General features: G+C 40.2%; 3 protein-coding genes across 5 annotated transcripts in view; all 3 read right to left on the bottom strand.

The window, feature by feature from the left end:
- Positions 1-593: 593 nt before the first annotated feature.
- si:ch211-130h14.4 lies at positions 594-10,801 on the bottom strand. 3 transcript variants are annotated; one of them, XM_034897530.1, is made up of 12 exons: positions 10,353-10,801; positions 9,951-10,106; positions 8,197-8,277; positions 7,933-8,071; positions 7,714-7,831; positions 4,518-4,602; positions 2,064-2,135; positions 1,861-1,964; positions 1,595-1,655; positions 1,175-1,314; positions 968-1,070; positions 594-888 (listed from the first exon to the last, which is right to left on the bottom strand). In XM_034897530.1, exons 1-12 carry the CDS (start codon positions 10,416-10,418, stop codon positions 832-834), a joined length of 1,182 nt encoding a protein of 393 aa, XP_034753421.1. In that variant the 5' UTR covers positions 10,419-10,801; the 3' UTR covers positions 594-831. The 3 variants fall into 3 exon arrangements, with proteins under 3 accessions (XP_034753421.1, XP_034753423.1, XP_034753422.1); XM_034897532.1 differs by having other exon boundaries at positions 7,732-7,831; XM_034897531.1 differs by having other exon boundaries at positions 7,933-8,056.
- Positions 10,802-12,589: 1,788 nt separating this feature from the next.
- prr18 (proline rich 18) lies at positions 12,590-15,707 on the bottom strand. Its single transcript, XM_034897545.1, has one exon. It carries the CDS (start codon positions 15,456-15,458, stop codon positions 14,691-14,693), a length of 768 nt encoding a protein of 255 aa, XP_034753436.1. The 5' UTR covers positions 15,459-15,707; the 3' UTR covers positions 12,590-14,690.
- A 1,088-nt stretch (positions 15,708-16,795) lies between these two features.
- sft2d1 (SFT2 domain containing 1) overlaps positions 16,796-21,665 on the bottom strand; it is a 12,375-nt gene continuing 7,505 nt past the window's right edge. Inside the window, exons 7-8 of the mRNA XM_034897547.1 lie at positions 20,394-20,423; positions 16,796-18,381 (exon numbers count right to left, since the gene is read on the bottom strand). Of these exons, the coding sequence (XP_034753438.1) occupies positions 18,342-18,381; positions 20,394-20,423 (70 nt within the window). The 3' untranslated portion in view covers positions 16,796-18,341. The remainder of the gene's footprint in view (positions 18,382-20,393; positions 20,424-21,665) is intronic.

The raw sequence follows: 21,665 nt of genomic DNA, 5'->3' as shown, positions 1-21,665 counted from the left end.
TTTGACTTGGTGGGTGGTGCATAAACAAACTATTAAAAACAAACCTGAACCATTTGAGTCATGTGTAAGTGGATTAAGACTGTGCCAATTACGGGATGAAAGAAGAAGTTCTTATTATTATCTGTTTTTTATTTTTTATTTCCAACATCCTTTTATTGAACAAATTGTTGTTTCAAATATGTTTGTTGTGAAACATTTTCATTTGACAATGAAGTTTGCATGGGATTTAAATTACAACAACAAAAAACAACAACAGACATCATACAAACTGTGACAGACATTAAACAAATTCTACACACACGCATATATATAGATGTAAAACAACATACAAGTTATTCTAATATTCATGAATTATTGAATAAATGGATGACTACATATAAATAAACACCAACAAATAGATGAAAACTTACACCCAAATGCAACAACTACATCCTGATAGTTGTATTTCAAACTTTTGAAGTGTCAAATAATAGAACAAACTGCTGGCTGCAAATCTGCATCGACATCATACACCAATAGTTTAAAGTAATTATATTGTAACTTTTATTTCAGAATATCCAAACATGAATGTAAGGTCTTTAATGCATATATAACAATTGACATATTAAAACCATTTTATAATTACTTACAGATAATGTGGTATTATTATTGTCAGTATAAAAATATATACTAGTAGTTTACCAGTACAACGTTAAATAAACACTTGCTGTTAATGTTAAATTCTTTTTATCTTTCATACATGTGAGATATTAATGCATCCATAAACTGCACTTTACATATAACAGATACAATAATAACTGCACATATTCCCTGTAAACAGAAGGTATGACTTCAGTGATCTGTGTCCTCTGTATAGTTTCTCCATAGCTTGAACCCACGGTCTATTATCTGAAGACAGAACAGAATATTATTTGTTAAAAAATGATACAATCTTCACAATACTAATCAATCTAAGAGATAATTCTACCTTTACAGGCTTTTGTTGACACACATCTTCAATGGACAAGGGATCTGGTGTCTTATGGCGGCACGCTGCTGCGTCCCAAACCAGAGTCTCAAGATCTCGGTGGCTGCCAAGAAACATCCACAAATACAGAATGTCAAGTGACAATCAGTCTTTTGTCTCCAACAAACAAAGTAAATACATGTGATGGATGGTTGTATTGTCATGCACCTGGCTGAAGTCATTCTGACCAGCTGCTGGGGATGTGAAGGTCGGTCATTCCGGACACTTCTTGGCTGTTTCGGAGAGCAGAGAGGCGGCTGGTTTGTTTGGCTTACCTTCCCTTGTTTGGAGTCAATGCCTGGAAGCATCTATGGAAGGACAATTATGGAAAAAAATCTCTCGCTGATTACTCAATTCATAAAAAACACATCAACCGATTTACATCCTGACATGTAGTGCCGCAGTGTCATGCTCACAAATAACTACTGCATTCTGGTCATTTTATTCCGTGTGACCTGTTGCCATGGTGGTTTCCAGAGAAAAAAAACAAACGTTAAAGGCAGATAGTGTGTGACAGCTAGGTGTTAGCTTCCATAGAGCTCTGTGGTGTTGTGATGTGTTGTGTTGTGGCGGGTTTGTGTTACTAACCAAATCTTGGTTGCCTTGCTCCTCCTGCCAGCACAGTGAGTCCGTCTCCCTGTCCAACAGTCTGGACCAGAGTTCACAGCAAGCGGAGAAAAACAAACCTCACTCAGTTTAAAGAGCACCTGAAAGACTCCTTCAATATGCTTCTTTTCTCCTGTCTCCTCATTGGTTCTAAAATGGTACTAAAACAAAACTTATAGAAAGGTTTCAATGATCCATGTCAGTGCATCATTTATTTTATGTCTCTGCCTGTTTGCTGAATTACCAACCGTTGGGACGAAACCATGTTGGTTAAACAAAGATCATGCATTTGTCTCAGCCGTCTCAAGTAAATCTCTGCTTTCTTGCTCTTCTTGGGAATCTCAGGGAAAATCTGCAATTGAGAGAAAGTAGTAAAACATGAGTGTTTCCCTGTGTTGTTCTGTGCTTTGCTACCACACACTGGAAATAAAGGAGGTAACGGCTGACCTACCAAATCTGGCATCTTGCTCTGGAAGTTCTTCATAAAGTTAGGCTGTAGGGTTGCAAATGTGGGGGCTTTCATCTGTGGGTGGCACATATTACATTCAACTATCATTTCCTCGTCCGTTAATCATTTTGTAATTTAAAAACAGACATTCCCTTGTATACGAGCTGAGGTAACCATGGTGTAAAAGTCATGTGTGTCATAGTCAGTGTCATTTCCCACAGTCCTAGTGTCCTGTTTGGCGCCTCTCTGTCCTGCTCCAACACCCCACCCAGCGTTAACGGTCACACTAGGCCACTTCCTGATGTGGGACTGCATCACCCACTGTGAATTAATGTTATTGATCTATATAATCCCCGAGCCCATTCCCCCATCCTCAAAGGATAAAATGCAGGTGCAACTCAAATAAACTTCAGAGAACACATTCAAGTCTGTATTTACTTTGCTTTGCTTCTATTACGTGCATGTTAAGTGCATGTTTGAAACCATTCAATACAAATCACTTAACTTCCCTGCTAACCACTTTAAAACATGTTGTGTACTGTATTTCAAATTCTGGTGTTCTCACCTTTCAGGCCATCACTGGTTTCCAGTTGAACCAATAGGGTGTGAAAATCAACTTTATTAGACACAAACATGCCAAAGTTACAATGTTGCTGTCAATATGGTTTCGTTGATCTTGGCATTGATGGGTGATAAAGTAGTTTCTATTTGTAGATTGATTTGAAAAATGTAAACTTCTGTGCAATAACAAAGTTTCAAGTCTGGCTGCTAGCTAACTGTCATATTGAAATAAATTTAAGCCAACATTAATTTTGTAAAAAACACATTAAAATACATAACATTACGTTAGATTTAGCTGACACTTTTATCCGAGGCGACTTAAAATTGCTATTTGTGTCAGAGGCCATACGTCTTTGGAGCAAATAGGGGTTAAGTGTCTTGCTCAGGGACACGTTTGTTGATGTTTTGTAGTGGGAATTGAACCCAGATCTCCCACACCAAAGGCATGTGTCATATCCACTGCACCACCCAAATAAAGTATACACTATACAAATAAACTGTACATAATGTGTGGTAAAAAGATGATGGAAAAACAAGTATTGCCCTTTACTCATTAACTCATCACATAAATATAGTGGATTAAATGATTGGAGAACATGCCAATATAATATAAGTCAACTGAAACATGAGCAAAAATTACCATTGACTTAAGCCAACACCTCCCTGACACTGTTTTTATAAAAGGAAGGTAGTATTTTTTGCAGAGTAATTGAACTGTATCCATGCACATATTATTGTGAGGTAAACAAGGAAGTTTCCGAGTAAGGTGCCTCACAAACATTTAAAGCCTGAACCCTTTTTTGCCACCCCAAAGATGTTAATAGGTGTGACAGGCCTCTATGCCAGAGGAGAATCTGAGATGTCAGCATGGAGCTGTGGTGAGTAAGGCATGTCTGCTGGCTTTCACCAGTCTTGTCTGACCACTGTTTGCCTTCCCCTGCTCTCCCTCCAGCTAGGCTCATCCTCTGTTTGCTCAGGCCCGTTTTGACACAGAGGTGAGAGAAAAATGAGTCCTGCGTGTTTGTGTGTTCTCATCTCGGCACCTGAGCATAACCTCATCTCCAAAGTCTCTTTACCAGCTTCTCTCCTGAACTCTGTAAAGATGTGAAATAATGCTCTATATCACCTCTTCATATGCCGTTGCAGCCTTCTTTAATTAAGACAAAATAATAATTAGATGTCAAAATTTGATTAATGAACTTAACAAGTCTTCTGTTCACTATGTTATAGGCATGGTGAGCCTTTTACTTGAAACAAGCTACAATTATACTCTGATTTGTCATCAAAATACGCCTACTAGCAGCTCTAACGTTCACTTTAATTAACACCTCATATCTCGTAGTGTATCAAAGTGTAAAAACAACTACTTGTGGTTTTACAGGGGTTATGTGCCGGATTATTTCTTTGCCAGGAGTAGTGACTTTCATCAACATGCATCCAGCGAAGTCCCATAAACCCAAACATTGTTGTTTAAACACATAGATTTTTTATGTTTGTTAAAAAAAGTGTTAACAATGTGTTAGTTAGGGAACTTTTAAGGTGCTGGTAGGCAGATTGTGTTATTTTCTGGACAGAACCAGTCTAGCCGTTTCCCCTTGCTTTCAATCTTTTTAGTCTAAACTAGGCTGGCTGTAACTTATCTGAAAACTTTTCCTTTATTATTTTGTTTAATGTTACATTGTGGGAGTAAATAGAGGAACCAAAAACGAAAGCTAAGCTACCTGCAAAGAAAATATTAAGCATACAGTAATGCATTTTACTGCTGAGTATATTTTATCAGTGTGGGTTTATGGGTGTTGGTTTGAGAAGGCAGTTGGGTGATCACTGCTCCAGGTGTGTTTGCCTCTCACTGCCCTTGTTAAGTGGGATTACTGCCCCTGTGGTTTTGACACTAACCTTGGGAAACATTTGCTCAACTTCATCCTTCTCCTGGCTGCCACCAGAGATCAGCTCTGCCGATCCAGAGCCATTCTCTATTAACCTACACACACACACACACACACACACACACACACACACAAAATAATGAGTCCATTTAACAGCTGGAAGAACATAAGACCATCAACAGATAATAATATTTGAACCATATTGATAATTAGTGAGGAAAACGGTGTCAAAACATATTTTTTTGTCCGGCCAACTTGCTCTCTGCTGGGATGTCTGACCTGCACACAAAATGTCAGGTTGTTAATATATTCCTTATGGTGTGCTACTTCTCAAGGGTAGCCATAGTGTGGTGCAGCTCACACCCAATAACACTGCACACTCGGGTGACAACACACTTTGTCTGCTGGGTGCAAACTGGCTTCAGGGAGGACTCCTGAGCAAGGCAGCGTTTACTCACAGGACAGTGCAGCAGGTAACAGATCTATACAAACCCCATGAGCTGCACACGAGGCCGGAGGAGGCATGAGGACCTGTGCACTCATTTACGTACAATATTATCGCTGACATGTTAATGCTGCAGAAACATGAAGATACAAAAACTCTGATAACTCAATAAAAATGTTGCATCGATGGATCCTACAAAACAAATAGTCCAGCTCTGTCTTACGTACATTTTCCACTGATTGAAGTTAATTTACTGTGTAGTAATAGATATAGTATCTTCTGGGGAATCTAATTTTGTGGACCTGTTATACATACTCGGGAAATTCAACATGTTGAAGAGACCATGACCAGAAGGCCACAAAGATAACAAATTAACTGTCCAATAAATCATAGCAGCTAATAATGATCACATAAATAGTCACAAAGCAGAGCAGATTGGGTGAATTGGCTCCTTACTGAAAAACATAAACAAAGATTTTGAAGACTCCATATTCTCAAATTCAGCTTTATTTTTGGCATTTCTAATGGATGTGGGGAATGTGCCTGTGGCACAGTCGGGTTGGGGGTAAAGGGGGGCTGCTGTGTCGCCCTGTTTGTATGTGGAGCGGTGAGATTTCACACTGATGGAGGACTTGTCAGCACAAGCCTTCACTTGCCTTCTGACCAAGATCCTAATGTCCCAGAGTAAATGTGTTGTTTAACGGTGGCAGCCTCGTGCTAACATCATACATGCTCATACTAAACAGAGTTCAGCCCTAATTAACAACAAGGGTGGCAGTGGCCAACACTGTTCTGTAATATATTCACAATATGTAAACACAAAGGACGCTAATGGTGAAAAAATTTAACGTGGATCTGACTATCATCCAGCAAAAAAGTGGTACAGTATAATTTGAGAAATTTTTATTCGAAACTGAGAGCAGTTATGTTAACCGCCAGGTGTTTGAGCGTTAAAGAGACAGTGGCAGAAAGCCCTCACAATTAGGGAAAAAGAAATGTGTTTAAGATTTCTTTCTCTCCTTTTCTCTCATTTTCTGAGAATGGATGTGCTGAAAGAAGCGTAAGTTTCAGTTTATGTGTAAGCGCTGAATGAAGTTGAAGTGTGAATTTAAGTGTAAGTGCTAAGTGAAGTGTCAGTTGAAGTGAAAATGCTAATAGGAGTTGAAAATTGAAGTTCGAAAACTGAAAGAAGTTGAAATGTCAGTCGATATTAGGTGACAAATTGAGTGTCAGTTGAAGTGGAAGACCTGAATGAAATTAGTGGAGGTTAGAGTGAATGAACTGAAAGACAATCTCCGTTAGTGTGTCAACTAATGAAAAAGCTACATTTTCAACGTTTCCCAAAACTGAAGCATTTGTAGTAAATCCTTCATAATAACAGGGATGATGCTTGTATAAGTAGTGATGAATGGAACCACAACACAACTCTAACTCTCTAAGCTCTCAGATTATCTCTGCCACCTTTTGGTAAATGGCTTGCTGTTTGCCTGGAACCCCATACAGCTCTAAATGAGAAGGTACTCTCCAAACAGTTCAACATCTGCTCGCAGTCCAGGCATTAGGTGACACCATTGGCCCAATTGCTATATCTCTTTTGTAGTGGACATAATTACAACATTTTCCCCTGGAAGATGTTTGTCAGAGTCAACGCGACCGTCCGAGGAGGTGAGTCTCCACAACAGCAGGGTCATCTTGTGTTTGGTCATCTCACTTCTATGTGAGTAACAGCTCTCTCCTCCAGGAGGGTCCATGCTAAACAAGCCTCCAGTGGAGCCAGTGTTTGTTCTTAAAGGCAGTGCAAACAGAGACCCAGAGTGCTTACAGTTTTAGACCAAAGGCCTTTATAAATGAGTAGGCCTACCATCTCCCTGCTGGCCCACCACAACCTGCAGATTTGACACCTAAAACCTCAGGCATGTACTGTATGCCCTTAACAAAGGATCTTATCTTATCTTAAATATACAAAATATACTATCAGATGAAAATTGTATCCTGCTACCTAATATTAGACAAATAGACTTAAGACTTATATTTTGTGTCACTCTCAACCAATAGGGCAAAATCTTGGAAAATACACCCAGTTGCTTTCTTGTGAGAGTTAGCGTTGGTTATGAAGTTCAATGCCACTATCAAGTCTACACACCAAAGGCCCTGACACACCAACCCGAGGGCCTCGAGTTGGCCAAAAAAAGTGCCTTGGACACACCGAAGCGATGCCGACTGCCTTTTTGGACGAACGCATCACCAAACACGAGTCACCGACCCCGCCAGCTGAAGGCTGATTATTGGGTTAGTGTGTCAGGGCCTTAAGACTAAACCACAGCCTAGGGGCTAGTTAGATTAGCTGATAGTTTAGAGCTTTTTCACTTTATCTTTTACGGATTAACGAAACAAAATATGTGTTTAGATAATAACTAATATTTATTCTAATTAATGAGTTTTAGAGGCAGATTTGGTTAGCTTTAGAAAAAGCCAAACTAGCTATTTTCCCCGTTTCCAGTCTTTATGCTAAGCTAAGCTTAGTGGCCTCTGGCTCTAGACTTAAATTTAATGGACAGATAGGACAGTGTGGCATCAACCTTCTCTTCTAACTCTTGGCAAGAAAGCAAATAAGCTTATGGTCCAAAATGTCAAATTATTGCTTTAAAAGTACCAAATGTTGCAAAGTTTAAAAAAAATGAATAAATAAATAAACGCTGAGAAAAGGATTATTTTGAATAAAATAATTGTTTAGTGGTCAATACTCATGCTGACGAATTACAGTGTAGGCAGTCTCCACCTGGAGTGCTCCTCATGTTCTCCCTCTTCAGCAGTGCAGGGATGTTTTTCTGAGATTTTGGTTTGAGTCATCGAATCCTCTGCAGCTCTGCTCTCCAGCACTGTTACACAGATACACATACAAAAGCACTATTGTTTTCCCATAATAGATCTACAAAGAAAGTTGTTTTTTTATAGACTGTATATCAAAGTGCAACTCAACTCTTTTTCCTGACATCCTCTAGACTTTTATGGAGCTGTGATGGGTGACGGTTATATGTGATGCACCTATAAAAGTCCTCCAAGTCGTGATGGGTCTTCAGATGTCCACGCTCAGCTAACTGCTTCTGGAGGTCAAAAATCTCAGAAAATAGATTCAGTGTCAGAACGCTTTGATGAGTGTCACAGTGAGGGATGTCACATCAATCAATGACAGAGCGGCTTGAAGTCAGGTGTCATACACTTCTGGTACTGGGACAAAACCTACCAGGTAGTAGCTGGTTTTAGGGAGGGACTTGAGGTATGAGTCGTTGTGCTGCAGCTTGGAGATGGCTGACTTCTTTTGTTTCTGAGTAAAGAAGAAAGGAGAAGGAGGCAGACAGACCGTCAGAGGAGGACAGAGAGGTGTGGGAAGAAAGTGATTCTCCCTTGTTTCAGGGGCTGGGAAACAGAGTACCCAGAACAAATGAGAAGTAAACATGCAACCACAGGAAGCCATTAACAGCAGCAAGGACCAATTAGGCCCCAGCAGGTGTTCTTGCCATTGCCTGCTTTGGTCCTGTCTCACTTCTGTGTCTGCGACAGAGCCTTTCGATCTGAGCTGAGGAAACAACGGGTAGTTTCATTTGCTCAGCCATTTGAAGCAAAGGAGTCCTACTGGAGGGCCTCTATAGTCCTTTATTGTGCTCTTTTTGTCTTCCCCCACCAAGTGCAAGTCATTAGAGAGGACAATTACATCCTCCAAGCTCAACTTTTACAGGAGGGGAAGATAAGACAGGATCTCTCTCCTGTTAAAGCCCCTCTATGCAGGCACTCTCTAAAGCTTATTGATCTTTTCACACCCTGTCAGAACAGAGACGAGTCAAAATGAAAGTCAATCACAGAAACAACATCAGAAGTAGAATTACACACAAGAAGGGGAAATGAAATCTGTACACACAAAAAAAAATGAAGTGAAATAATGTATGGAAGCAAAAAAAAAGACCATTATAATTTGAGAATGATGAAATGGCAAAATCCTGAAATCACCTTGTGTACATTTTTGAGAGGGGATTCAAACCTTGTAAATTTATACGAGACGGTTTTCAAAATAAAATAGTTCAATGCTATAAACTCAGTGGTGTTTCAACTTCAATAGTAATTACTTAATAGTGATTAAAGTTTATTATTAGGTATTCTATTGTTAATAAGATTTAAATTATTATACCTCTTTGTTTCCGTAGATTGAACCCAAAAACACGTAGATTACCTGCTTAAACATCACTTGCAAATTATTAAACTAAGCAACATTTGACTAAATGACAATAATTGCTACAGAAGACACATTCAGCAACAGCGTTAGCCTGCTATACATACTGTGCATGACTTAGAGACTAACAGGATTAAGTTGTAAACTGCAGCTGCAATTGTCTTAATGATATGCATGTCACTTGAAGACTAAAAGAGAAAGTGGAGGTGTTGTAGTCAAAACAGGGAGGCTTTGATTTGCAGGGTTGTGTATTTGAGCCCAGACAAAGGCCATACAGCTTAATACTTGGCCCCTTGATGGAAGATCAAGTTTTGACTTTCAGAGTTTACATCATGCCCCAAAGTCCCAAACCAAATAGTTGTTTAACCAATTTTATTGTATGATAAATTACAAAATAAAGAAACAAAACCTGTGAAAAAAAGTACAGGCCTGTGTTTCCACTGTGCCTGTAAACAAACACATTATAAAAAAAGACGTGGATGGACAAAATTACTGACTCCCAGTAGTGTATGTAGAAAGAAAAACAGAACATACAGTCAAGACATTTCATATCCAATGGTTTTTCTACCCCCCCCCCCCCCAAGGTATTTAATCTTATGTGTTTAATATATTAAAAAGGTAATCTGTAATACATAAAATCACTACAAGGAAAGCACTGATCTCTCATTTGAAACCATTAAATGTAAATGTCAGACAGAGATTGGCCCCTGCCGTTCATGCACATGACTCAAATAAAGCACTCTGTCCTGCAACCTTAAGTTTCAATGATTTACCTGCTTGGTTCCCTTCTCTGACTTTGCTCGGGCTGTCTCATCTCTCTGCTGCAGCAGTAATCTTTGTGACTGGACCTTGTCTTTGAGCAGGGCAGCATAGCGGAGACTGAGAGCATCTCGGAGACGGTGCAGGTTCCTATAGGCCTCTAGATGGCGCTGGAGGATAAACAAAAAACCTGACACAATCTGCAGGGAACTGAGCCAAAAAAAAAGAGAGAGAGGGGGCAGAGAGCAATGCTTTATGGGGGAAGGACTGATTAATGGTCAAAGACCAGTGGACATTTCATTCTAAAATGTTCTCTCATGTACCATTTGCCTTCTCTGTAGATGGCAACAGAAAAAGTATCTTTGTTACTAGGAAAGTATCTTAAACATTCCACCATTGGTACAGTATTTATCAACCTGCTCGAGCTGAGCCTGACGCCAGGCCTTGGTCTCTTGGTCCGGGTCTGGACCGCTGTCATGCATTGTCTTCCTCCTCTGGGGCTCGGCTTTGACTTCAACCCCTGCCTATCAACAGTAAAACCCCAATTTAGAGGCTGTGGGAGTGAATCAGTCAGCTTGCCTGAAGTTTAAAAAAAAGAATGCATTTTTGGTAATCCCTCATCTGCCAACAGCAACCTCCCACACAACTGCCTGACGTTGTGTCTTCTGCTGAAGATACGGAGGAGGAATATGCCCACTTGCGCTCCTTCAAAGCCCTCACTGTATTTCCTGTCTCTAGAAAACAATTTTGTAAGGCTGTGATCTGCCCTAAGCATATTATTGGGCAACAGTGTCCTTATGTAATCCTGATAAAGACTGATACCCAACAGATGTTGCTGATGGAGGCTTAAGAGACAGATTTCAACTACTAAGACAAACTATAAGATGAAAAGGAATGCAAAATATAGAGCATGTTACCAAAAGAATGCAAGGCTTATGGTGCTAACAGCATGCATGCCAAAGCAGATTAAGTATACAGAAAAACATGGAGCTACTTGCTCCCTTTAATAACCCTTAAATGACGATTGCTTTAGCTTTATTGGCAGGACTGGACTCTTTGATCCAAGTCTTCTCTCTGAGGTCGCCCTGGTTCTGGGAAATGCCTTGTTCCCAACAGACTGCCACTGAATGACACATTTAGTTTATGGGCCGAGTGTGTTCAGGAAGTGTCTGCTTTGTCTTATCTCACAAAAGCTGCTGGAAATGCGGGGTTTATCAGTTTGGTTGCCATAGTAATACTGTCTTGGCAGAGCAAAGGGACCTGTCGTTCTTTTGCTCTCACTGCTGTGTGCAGTGTCAGGGACGGGGCGAAGGCAGCATCCATCTGTGCTACCCTGCCACTATAAATCAGTGGAGCAGAATGCAGCCATACTGCTGTACCCAATACTTCTCGACACTGATCATGATGCTGCTGGGAAATGGACAGAAGCCTTCAACCCTTTCTCTCTTCTTTTCTTTTTTTTTTTTTAACTCTTGCTTTAACTCTTACTGTAAACACATTCTCACTCATTAAGTCACATTTTAGACTGACTAAAAATGATTAACACAAGCAGCAAATATTAAATACAACTACAACACATTTGTCACCGTTTACACAAAACGACTCAAAATTACACATGTTTCTATGGAAGTAATCAAACCAACTGTAGAGAACATAAGCCACTTCAGAGTGCAGAGAGTCAGACTGATTTTGTGGTTTCACAATATTTCTTTTATTGTACTGTCATGTGCTTTTCACTTTTATTTTTTCTTTGGCCTTTTGCAATTGGACTACTGTATTGTTCTCCAAGCGGCTAACATACAGACAGTCAAAATTTTTGTACTTGCAGTGTACAGGATATTCTCAGAATGTGTTTACTGTATGAAATACTGTAAACATTTTTTTCTGTAACTACATGATCTGCACAATGTGTTCTCAACTTTTGAGATAACGTCTAATGATTTCTCTGTAGCATTCAGTTACTGACTGGCATCATATAATCTGAACGCATTGTTTGATTTTGCCAGCAGAGTCCGATGTTTTGTGACTAGCGTTTGAGAACTTGGTTTTGTGTGTACAGTTTTGAGAAAATGGGTGAGGGTTTCAAGTAATGTGTCTTAACAATCGCGAAAAACTGTAAAATAGAGAAAGATGAAAAATTAAGAAATTAGATGTCGCGGGTGTAAACAGAAACAGTTTGCGTGTGGCAGAGGATTAAAATAGAGAGACCTACAGCAAGGGGAGGAGTTAACAACTCCAAATGTGAAAGACCTTGAAGGCCAGTTTGGAAAAAGTGTTTCAACTTGTTGTAACCAAGCCAACTGTCTCATCTTGTTGCCAGCTCCTTCTTCTTTAAATTCTACTTTTCCTGTTCAATACAAGTAGCCTATTTAAGCTACTTTAGACATACTAATTCTACTCTCTCTCACCCTCCAGGACAGTCATGAATAGCTCGGTTTCAGGCCTAAACCAGACAGCAGTGAATACCAGGGAGAGGCACATAAACAAGGCCACAATTGAAATGACACAATAGAGGAGGATTACATTACTTTCAGTCACGAGCCAGTAGATATTATCACAAGAGCCACGGAGAACCGAACGGGTCTTGGTACACGCTGCACAGGCTCAGCCATGATCTCAACATGCAACAATAAAACCCCTTTGTGACACTGAATGGAAACATCTGAACATACATGATGCTTTATTCTGGCAGCTTGTTTGTCTACTCACATGAAATCTGGAATGTCATGCACTGTACCACAATAACAATGCATACAGGACATGTATTTGGCACCTGATTACTTTATGTAAGTCATTCCTGAATGAGACGTGAATTAACAGGATGACAGCGGAATAATATATGAAACTCTCAGTGGTGATGAACGGGTTATATAAAATACCTTTCTGACAGTTTTTTTTCCAAGATAGAGGGCAGATCGCTTGCTTGAAGAATGTTTTTGCATTTATCTCTCATAGCAATCTACCATTAAGGGAAGCTTTAAAGAAAAGATTATTGACATGTTGGCATCAAATTCCCAAATAATATCAAATGACAATGTTACCTGAGGTTATAAATCATCTTTCAAAAATAGCTTACCAGTTGATGGTGTGTGGGCTTTTCAAACACACTAATGTCTTAAAGCTTGCACGCCTCTGTCTTGTGTGTGGCTTTAAAGTGGAACACACTCAGTGTAAAACTGTGGTTACCAAGTTACAGAGAACAATGGAAAAGAGTTCAACCTTATTGCAAGGAACACACTGTACACACAAACACAACTATATGGTATGACCCTGCATGAAGATTTAATGGGTGTCCAAGGCTGGATTGCAGTTTCCTTCAAAGTTCCTCTTGACTGGCTAATGTTCAATAGGATAAAACATAGGCAGCTGAAAAGAACCAAGAATGAAGCGAATAGAGTCTTCAGAGCCTAATTTCTCTTTAAATCTTGTTCATGATATTCAGTTTTTTGGCTAAAAACAGTCAAATACTGGTTGGTTTTGAAGCCCTCAACTGGTCCCTGACCAGCTGTTTCTCTCTCAGGAGTAGGCTACACAGGGTTTGTTACTACTTATAGCATTAACATAGCTCTTACAGTTCAGTGAGTACCACATGAGTATAGGAATGTCAGGATTAAGACGTCTGTTCAAACTGGGAATACCTTTGCCACAAACCAAATAGTTCTGGCACTTTGCGTGAAATTAACTCCCAGATATTTGGTGCCAACACTATTTATCTCCTATAGCTACATACATTGTTTTGTTTGTTATAACAAAAGAAAAGCAGACTGGAGGTAATTTCCTGAAGGGATCATGCACCTGGGCCCCACAGTACACTGGTCAGCCCCACTTAACAGGGAAATCTGAGAAGCTTAGGACACTAATGCCTGGATGGCCTCTGGTAGCTACAGTGGCAACAAGAAAAATGCATTACAATACAATCTGGGAACTGGCCAGACTTAAAAGAAATCTAAGTGACTGCCAATCAGCATTATGTAACAGACTCATTCAAAAGGCACAACACAAATCAGCTTTGAAAAGATTTAAAACGGTCAGTGACACTTGCAAGATTAAAAAAACATTTTTTTTTTTTACTTCGAATGGCATAAAATCATCATCTGAGAAAACGTCTGACAGTACAAGTGTTTAGTAAATATTAAATACTGTATATCGCTGACAAATCCCTACAAAAGGTAACCCTCTTATTAGAGAAAAATAAACAGTCCCGTTTGGTTTGAGCAGCAGGCGCATATAAAACCCTGTTGTTGACAGCTTATTGTTCTTCACACAAAGGAACGGTTTCGCGTCCCTTTACGCAAACCCCTCTGCCAATCCACAGGCGCCCCACTGAAAACAAAACCATGTGCAAAAGACAAGAATATCAAGGTATTCCGTTCAAACTTCAGCAACACATTGAATAGGCATTACACTCGCAAAGCCATAAGAAGCACTGTTGGCCGAGCCACAGGCTGCAATTAAGCTTTAACATCTTATTATTCTTGAGGCGAGAAGGTGTCAAATGCCCTATCATTCATTTGCAATTTACTCATCTATTTTCATGTTTCTTAAATTTTGTGTGACATCTACTTTAGTACATAACCCTGAAACAAATTGGGATTCCCCTGTAGTGGATGTTATCCCCTCATAACCGTTTAATTAACAGGAGTCAGATTTAAGAGGCCATTGCAGCAGGCCTACATTGCCTATCGGTGCACGGTTTTCACGAGTCCATCATCACGGCAGTCAGCTGTTTAGATAATGAAATATGAAGTCAGGCGTCAGCAGCCTTTAAGGTGCGGGAGTGCTGAAAGTTTGTCGACTTTTCCCAAAGCAGCGGCATTTTCGACTCCTTTGAGCCACTCTTTACATTTCCTCACAACAGTCTCGTCCACATCTCCATCCTCTTCTTCATACTCCACATCGTCGTACTTATACTGGTCATTCAAAAGAGATATTTTAACGATGGCTGTAATGTCCTGCTCGGCGCTTTCCACTTTGGCGGCCGGAGGGCAGCCCTTGGACGCTCCGTGCGCCTTTTTGGATGGAAAAACTCTCCTGTGTCGAAAGTCCGCGGAAGCGCAACACTTCTGCTGCTTTGCCATCATCTGCTTTTCTAGATTGCGTTTTTGGATGACAAGAATGGCTTCAGGGGTAAGACTGAGGGTAAACTGAATCTCCTTCTTCCCTTCCTCTTTGCCGTGGAGGTGTCTGGCGGAGTCCATGGAGCTGGAGCGCCTGACTCCTTCAGACGAGTCCTGAGGTTTGGGTACCGACAGCCAGGAGGTCTTTCCCTGGGTCTCCTGACCGGCACCCGCCTTCTGAGCTGAGCCTCTGCTCTTCTCTGGCTGGGCTTTTCGCCCCAAATTCCTTAAATTCGCCGATGTCCAAGAAGATGACTGCTTCTCCTTCTCGGACCCCCCTTTATCTCCGCCGGATTTGCTGGTGAGCTCATTGTGAGGAGGCACTCCGTTGGCTTTCTTTTTCCCGAATAGTTCCCTGCCAGGAGAAGAGATCCGCTGGTGGAGGCTGATGGGCGGAAAAGGCATTTTTGTGGCTGGAAGTGATCAGGATACAAAAACGTGCAAATGTTCAGGGTGCAAACGAGGAAGCCCTGCATGCGCAAAGCGACGCGAGGCGCTCTGCGGGCATTATCCAACAGCGAGGACGAGAGAGGCTGTAGTGCACCTGTTGTCCACACTAACTGGAGTTCAACTGGTGCACACACACACACACGGCGTGGCTGCTTTATGATGGAGTCGGCAGGAAGGCGTGGTCAGGAGAAGCACCAAACAAAGCCAGGAAAAAACTGTGTTGATGTCATTTCGTAATTTCCAATAACTTCCTGAAGCGATGAGCGACATCCACCTCCTCTTTTCTTACAGCGCCTCTGCTGTTTTACAGTCATTGGAAACACACACGGTTTAGATAATCAGTTTGAATAACACCAAGAACTATGGTGTAAGTGGATCTATTTGTAACCTCAAAGTGACTACAGGTATTAAAGTGACACATTTTCCACCTATTTTTAAGATAGTTAAATTGCAAGTTTAAACAGACAAATTCGTAAGTAATTAAGGAGAAACAAACATAATTTTTAATCATTTTCTACTAAAATGTACCTCAACGTTGAAACTCATTATAAGACAGTCTGTAAATGTTTGCATTCCAACACACACAAATGGGCATTAATCATCTCTATCTCACATTATTCAGTTAGAGTAGTCCTAGGTATGACTATACCACCCTATACCTTACATATACTGTATATGCTCATAAGGATTTGGTCCTTAGTGCTGAAAAATAATCCCATTCTGTACTTGAACTAACAAACCATGTCATTAGCTCAGTCCTTTCGGTCAGTCATCATAGTCTCAAATATCGATTAACCGATCCGTTGTTCTTTCAGCCATTCAGTCTATACATAAAAACACACAAATAATCTATGCTATTCATTTCCTTCCTTTCAGCTGTTATCTGCACTTCCACGCAGACAGTTCCACAACTGATTCAATGTGATTATTTTCCCCCTCAGTGTGTAAGAAGAAATCAATACTTCTTTCCAAATCCATATTTGTAGACCGTTTATTTAATATTGCCTGAGGACGTAGAGAGTTTGCAGTTTGTGAAACATTTTGCCATTTAACATTTAGTTACTCTGTTTATATCAATAGGATGTATTGAAGTAAGTGAAATAAATATTTTTTTTCCACTATACTGTAAAAAGTAAATAAGTAAATAACATTTTAACGTGCATCATTGTGCTGTGTTTCAGCAGCTGAACATTTTCCAACAAAACCAAAACACAATTTAGGCCAACATTCCACTGACTCACTCTTGTAATAATCCCCCCCCAAAAAAAAAAAAAAGGCACGGAGAGTTAGAGATTAATTTTTTCAAGATGAGCAGGAGAATTAGGGCGAAGGGGAACACAGGTTTGTTTTATTTAAGTGGTTTGCTGTGGCGTGGGATCCCTCTCCTCTCTGATTTAACAACAGATTTGATGGAATAGAAAAGGAAACAGTTGGGAGACTAACAGATTGCTTGCTGAGGTCAGGGTACTTCCCCTCCATCCTTAAACTTTGCCCTAATCCAAAAATAGCAGGCAAAGAAAAACGATCACAAAAACAAGCTTCACTCAACAGAATTATTTCATCCCTTAGATTAAATCGCTCAAGGATTTGCAGGGTGTCTGCCGAGTTAGTTGAACTAGTAGTATAGAGGGGAGATTTTGTCCATGCTAATCCACCACCACGTTATACAAGCATCTAATCAAACTGTGGGGGCTGCACAACAGGAAGTGAAATCCTGTTATTTAGTCGCATCATGCAGAAAGAAAACCTGGAGGCATAATACCCTTGAACAAATCCTGCAGATAAAACACAGGAAAACAGGATGCATACAACCGTTTTTAAAATATTTTTTTATAACAATGACTGATTGCCGGTCCAAAGTGTTCTAAAACATGAAAACGGCACACTTCCTCAGGATAATGTGAACATTGCACCACAGATGGGGGGAAGGCTGAGGTTAGGCATATTCCAGGGGAGGTTGTCATGACAACCGCATCCTCAAAGGCTATGCCATCGTGCCAAAGCAATACGGGGAACTCAATGCAAGCTATTCTGGGTTATTAGGTCACATCAAAATCACAATGCTCAAGAAAGCGCAACTAACGGGGGGCATTGCTTTATCTGGCAGGAAATCAAATTTAAAGAGGAGAAGTCATTTTAATGTAATTTGATGAGCTAAGGGGGGGGGGGGGCAGGTGTGTTCAAACACGCATAAATATGAACAGACTAGACAGGAGCTGCTTTTTAATATATTTAGCTGGATAAACTCAAAAGAGCTGTGGGTATCATATATCCCAGTGCATCATCAGTGAAGCAGTACCTCAATTGCCTTAGATAATTCTATCTATCAATATGGGATAGCATCTGGGAGCCTCTTCATGCATCAGTGCCTCGCACACAGACAGAAAGGAGCAAAGGCAAACCGTTTTAATGATGCTTGTAAGAAGTCAGGAAAATGGAATTTCACACTGTTAAATGCATAAAGTCATGTCATGTATGGTTGATCAATGTCTCCATCGACCCTATTCATTTCATGTGAGGACATATGAAAGTGTTGTTAATTATAGCAAAGTCAAAATAATTTCCCTGTACTTACAGTATTTGGTATAAAAATCTTTTAAATATAATATATTAAAGGCACTTCTTTCACTTTAGAAGCAAAAGATAAGTGATATAATCTGATTATAGTTATAGACCTTCAGTTAGACTTAAAAAGCGAGGATTCACAGTATTGAATAAGCCACAGTAAAAATCTGGAGATATATTGTATAAACAACAAAAGATGCATATTTTACAGAGCCACTGTCCTTACAGTTTCAATATTAGGACCAGTCTTCCCAAAATGGGGACCAAGGAGTCCTAACTCAGACAGGTTGTGAAGCATTTCATCACAGCATCCCTGTAGAAAAAGACAAAAGAAAATGTCTAAAAAACAGCCAGCATTATAACCATTGAAATAAAGGCAAGAAAAAAAAATGGAGGGAATGTTGCCCGAGTGTGGTTCTAAAAAGAAATATTAAAAAGTACACAAAATGTTGTCATGCATACAAAATTAAAAGTGACAAAAATCCACTTCCACCAATTTGGGTGGGGCTCGTCATGAATAAGTGAGCATGTTTTGGCGGGGAAGCACCACATGTTCAGAGTGATAGGGGCTTTCTTTCTCCAGGTACTCTGTGTTAAGGGATGATGCAATACGAGCGATCACCATGGTAACCAGGGATCGTCATTGCCTGCTCTGCTTCCCCTCACACGGTTTTCTCTTGCCATCGGTGTGTTGCTATGCAGACTTCGCCTCTAGCCACAATCACATTTCGGTGGAGGAGGTGTGAAACCAGTCAAGGTTAAAAGGAGAAGGGGGGATCATAAGCAGTCTGAGGGAGGAGAGGAGGTCGGCGGACAGACAGGAGACTTGCTCCTTCAAATGCTCCTGTTTGTCCCTCTGATGTAGACAGAAAACATTCAACACCAGAACCCTTCCGCATGTACAGCCTGGCATTTGTTTTATGTGATCACTTGAGGCTTGATGCTATTTTTGTTTCCCCAAACACTGCATGAATAAATGAGCAAAGACTTTCCCCCATTTCCAAAAAATTAACATTAACACTAAACATTATCCTTAAAGCACTGTGGGAAGTGCACATGCAGCAGGTTTCAGTGACTTGGCTTGAGAGGTTATAAATAGGCAACGAGGTAAAATACATTAAAGGATCAAGACCACTGGCCATGTGGTTTTGTGGCGTGCCAGGTAGCAGTTTGTGTGACCAAAGACCAGAATCGGGAGACTGCAGTCTAATGCTTTTCAATGTGTCACTCAGAGGGATACAGGTCTGTGATCAAAATATGCTGCTCTGTAACAACATGGCAAACAATATAGAGATACATCTAAATTAAATGAAAAATGGATTAAAGTAAGAAGCTTAAAAAGAGAGGATAATAATATGTTGACGAAAAAATACAAAATATAATAAAGGAGTAACAAATGAAAAAAGTTATCAGGATTTGAATAGTCAGCCCCAAAAACGTGCAGTCCAATTTGCATTTCTCTGTAGGAATTTGGTACTTTGGAAGGGTGGCACATGTCTTTGTCCCAGCTTTGCATTGTTGTTAGCATTTGGGTTGGGGGAGGGGGGACTCAGAATGGTTAAGGGACGTCTCTCAGCTGTCAGGATGGATTATAAGGGTTGCCCAAATACACAAGCCACTTCGTGGGTGGGGCTGCATGGGGGCTCTGGACCCTTCACCAAATGAGACATAACCCTGCTTACAGATGGACTGACAAAACAACATCATACCCCCTGCTTGGCTTGGGAAAAGCCTTCAGGTGGTATACCACATGGCACAATTTGAGAAGTGAATTCTAATATGTATAGTATTTTTTTTAAATCCTGGTCCCTTATGCAGGGCAGCCTATTTGGTCTTGATCTAATCAAAATGTTGCATTGTGCTTTAACCCTATAGAGCTTAATATAAGCTCATCACAAGCTAAATAAAAGCTACATTGGGAGAGAAATATGTTGCTAAATCAGGCTGAAAGAGCATTATTCCATAAGAAATGATTTAATTTAGATATTATGGATAAGGCAGGCTCACAGGGCTAAAGCACAGAGGAGTGTGAAACAACAAGCTGTCATTTGCTTGACACTAAATGCCTGCACTAGTCATAGAGGGGGGATTACAGCCATATGGTGGCGGCAAACAGTGTTTGGATGTAAATGAAAACATGTTTTTATTGAAGGATCACTCATAATATTTTCCCTATAGTGTCATTTGTAGACAGGGCACTGCTGAGATATAAATGGTAGATCTTATAGACATACCTAATGCAGTAAGCATCACATACAACTGAATGAAATATAACAAAAGGATATAACAAAAGGAAAGAGGCACATAACCATCATGTTGTCTTACCTGGCAAATGGAATGTAAGAGATGCTATACCTGAAACAGAAAAAGACAATGACAAGTTACTGACTGTAGAAGACATTAATAGTCAAATAGAAGAACGTCCATTTTATGAGACTGAGCATGTCAAACTAAACACAAGCTATTCTTACTATGCGTTTCATATTTAAAATGAATGTAATGTTTTCCTTTGGAGGGCTTTAAAAATTTTGTTTTCGACGCTGTGCGGGCACATTAGCAAAATATAATTGTTTCAAAACCTTCATAATTACATAGACAATCCAAGATGCCTTGTAGATTACAGTAAACATAATTTGTATCATTGGAAACCCCAGGATCTTCCCTTAAACTTAAAGTTCCAGTTTGTTTTAAAGATGCTTGTCTGCACGTCATGAGGTTGTAATGATGTGATGTCTACGAGAGTATAGATATTAAGTATTAAAAACACCACAGAAAGGATTTAAAGTAGATTTGGGTATTATTAGCAGCATAATAATGACTCTCATGAGCAACACACCAAAATGTAAAATACGCATTCAAATGCTCCATCAAGCGTTAATCAGAATCTGAAGGGTCTTTGATGTCGCCCAGCAAAGGATTTACACAAACAGGATTGAGAATGAATTAGATACACTGTAATCTTTGCACAACACTACCGCCCTCCGGACAGATTGGTAGCCAAACACTAAGTACAACCAAAACACCCCTTACTAGAAAGGATCATACCTAAAGTTTAGCACAAAAAAAGGCCAGGACACCTAACATATTTATATGTGAGGAATTTGGTACAGCAGTTATATGATTGACTACCATGACTGCCAACTTATTTAATTAAAAGTTCTTCTGAATGTCTAAACTAAATAGGTAAACTGAACAAGTTAGTGTTTAATGTTAAGCTATCAGTGCTGTTGGTATTAACTTCCCACTGCCTGCCATACTCTATATCAACTTGTGCCAGTCAGTAGTGCTTCAGTTTCCTACGGTTACTTTACGGAACTCTGCCTGAGGCGTGGACTTTGCCCCTATCCGTGTGGATCAGTGGCGACGTATTACTACAGAACCACCTTCACACAGACGTCTGAGTGCCTGCGTGGGAGTGCACTATGCCCCCGAGTCTGTTAAGAATGAGCTTGAGATGTGTGACTTGTGGTTACCATGGTGATGCCTCGGAGAGCGCAAGCAGAGAGGAAGTGAATGTACAACATGTAGGTGCAAAAGCAGCCAAGTTATGAGGCTGACACAGTCCTGCTCAGCGATGCAATGAAATTGTCCATTCCC

The sequence above is a fragment of the Etheostoma cragini genome, chromosome 17 (assembly GCF_013103735.1).
Source record: "Etheostoma cragini isolate CJK2018 chromosome 17, CSU_Ecrag_1.0, whole genome shotgun sequence".
In the NCBI taxonomy this organism is placed as follows: domain Eukaryota; kingdom Metazoa; phylum Chordata; class Actinopteri; order Perciformes; family Percidae; genus Etheostoma; species Etheostoma cragini.
Note: the sequence above shows the minus strand (reverse complement) of the source record. Positions and strands in the feature narration are given on the sequence as shown.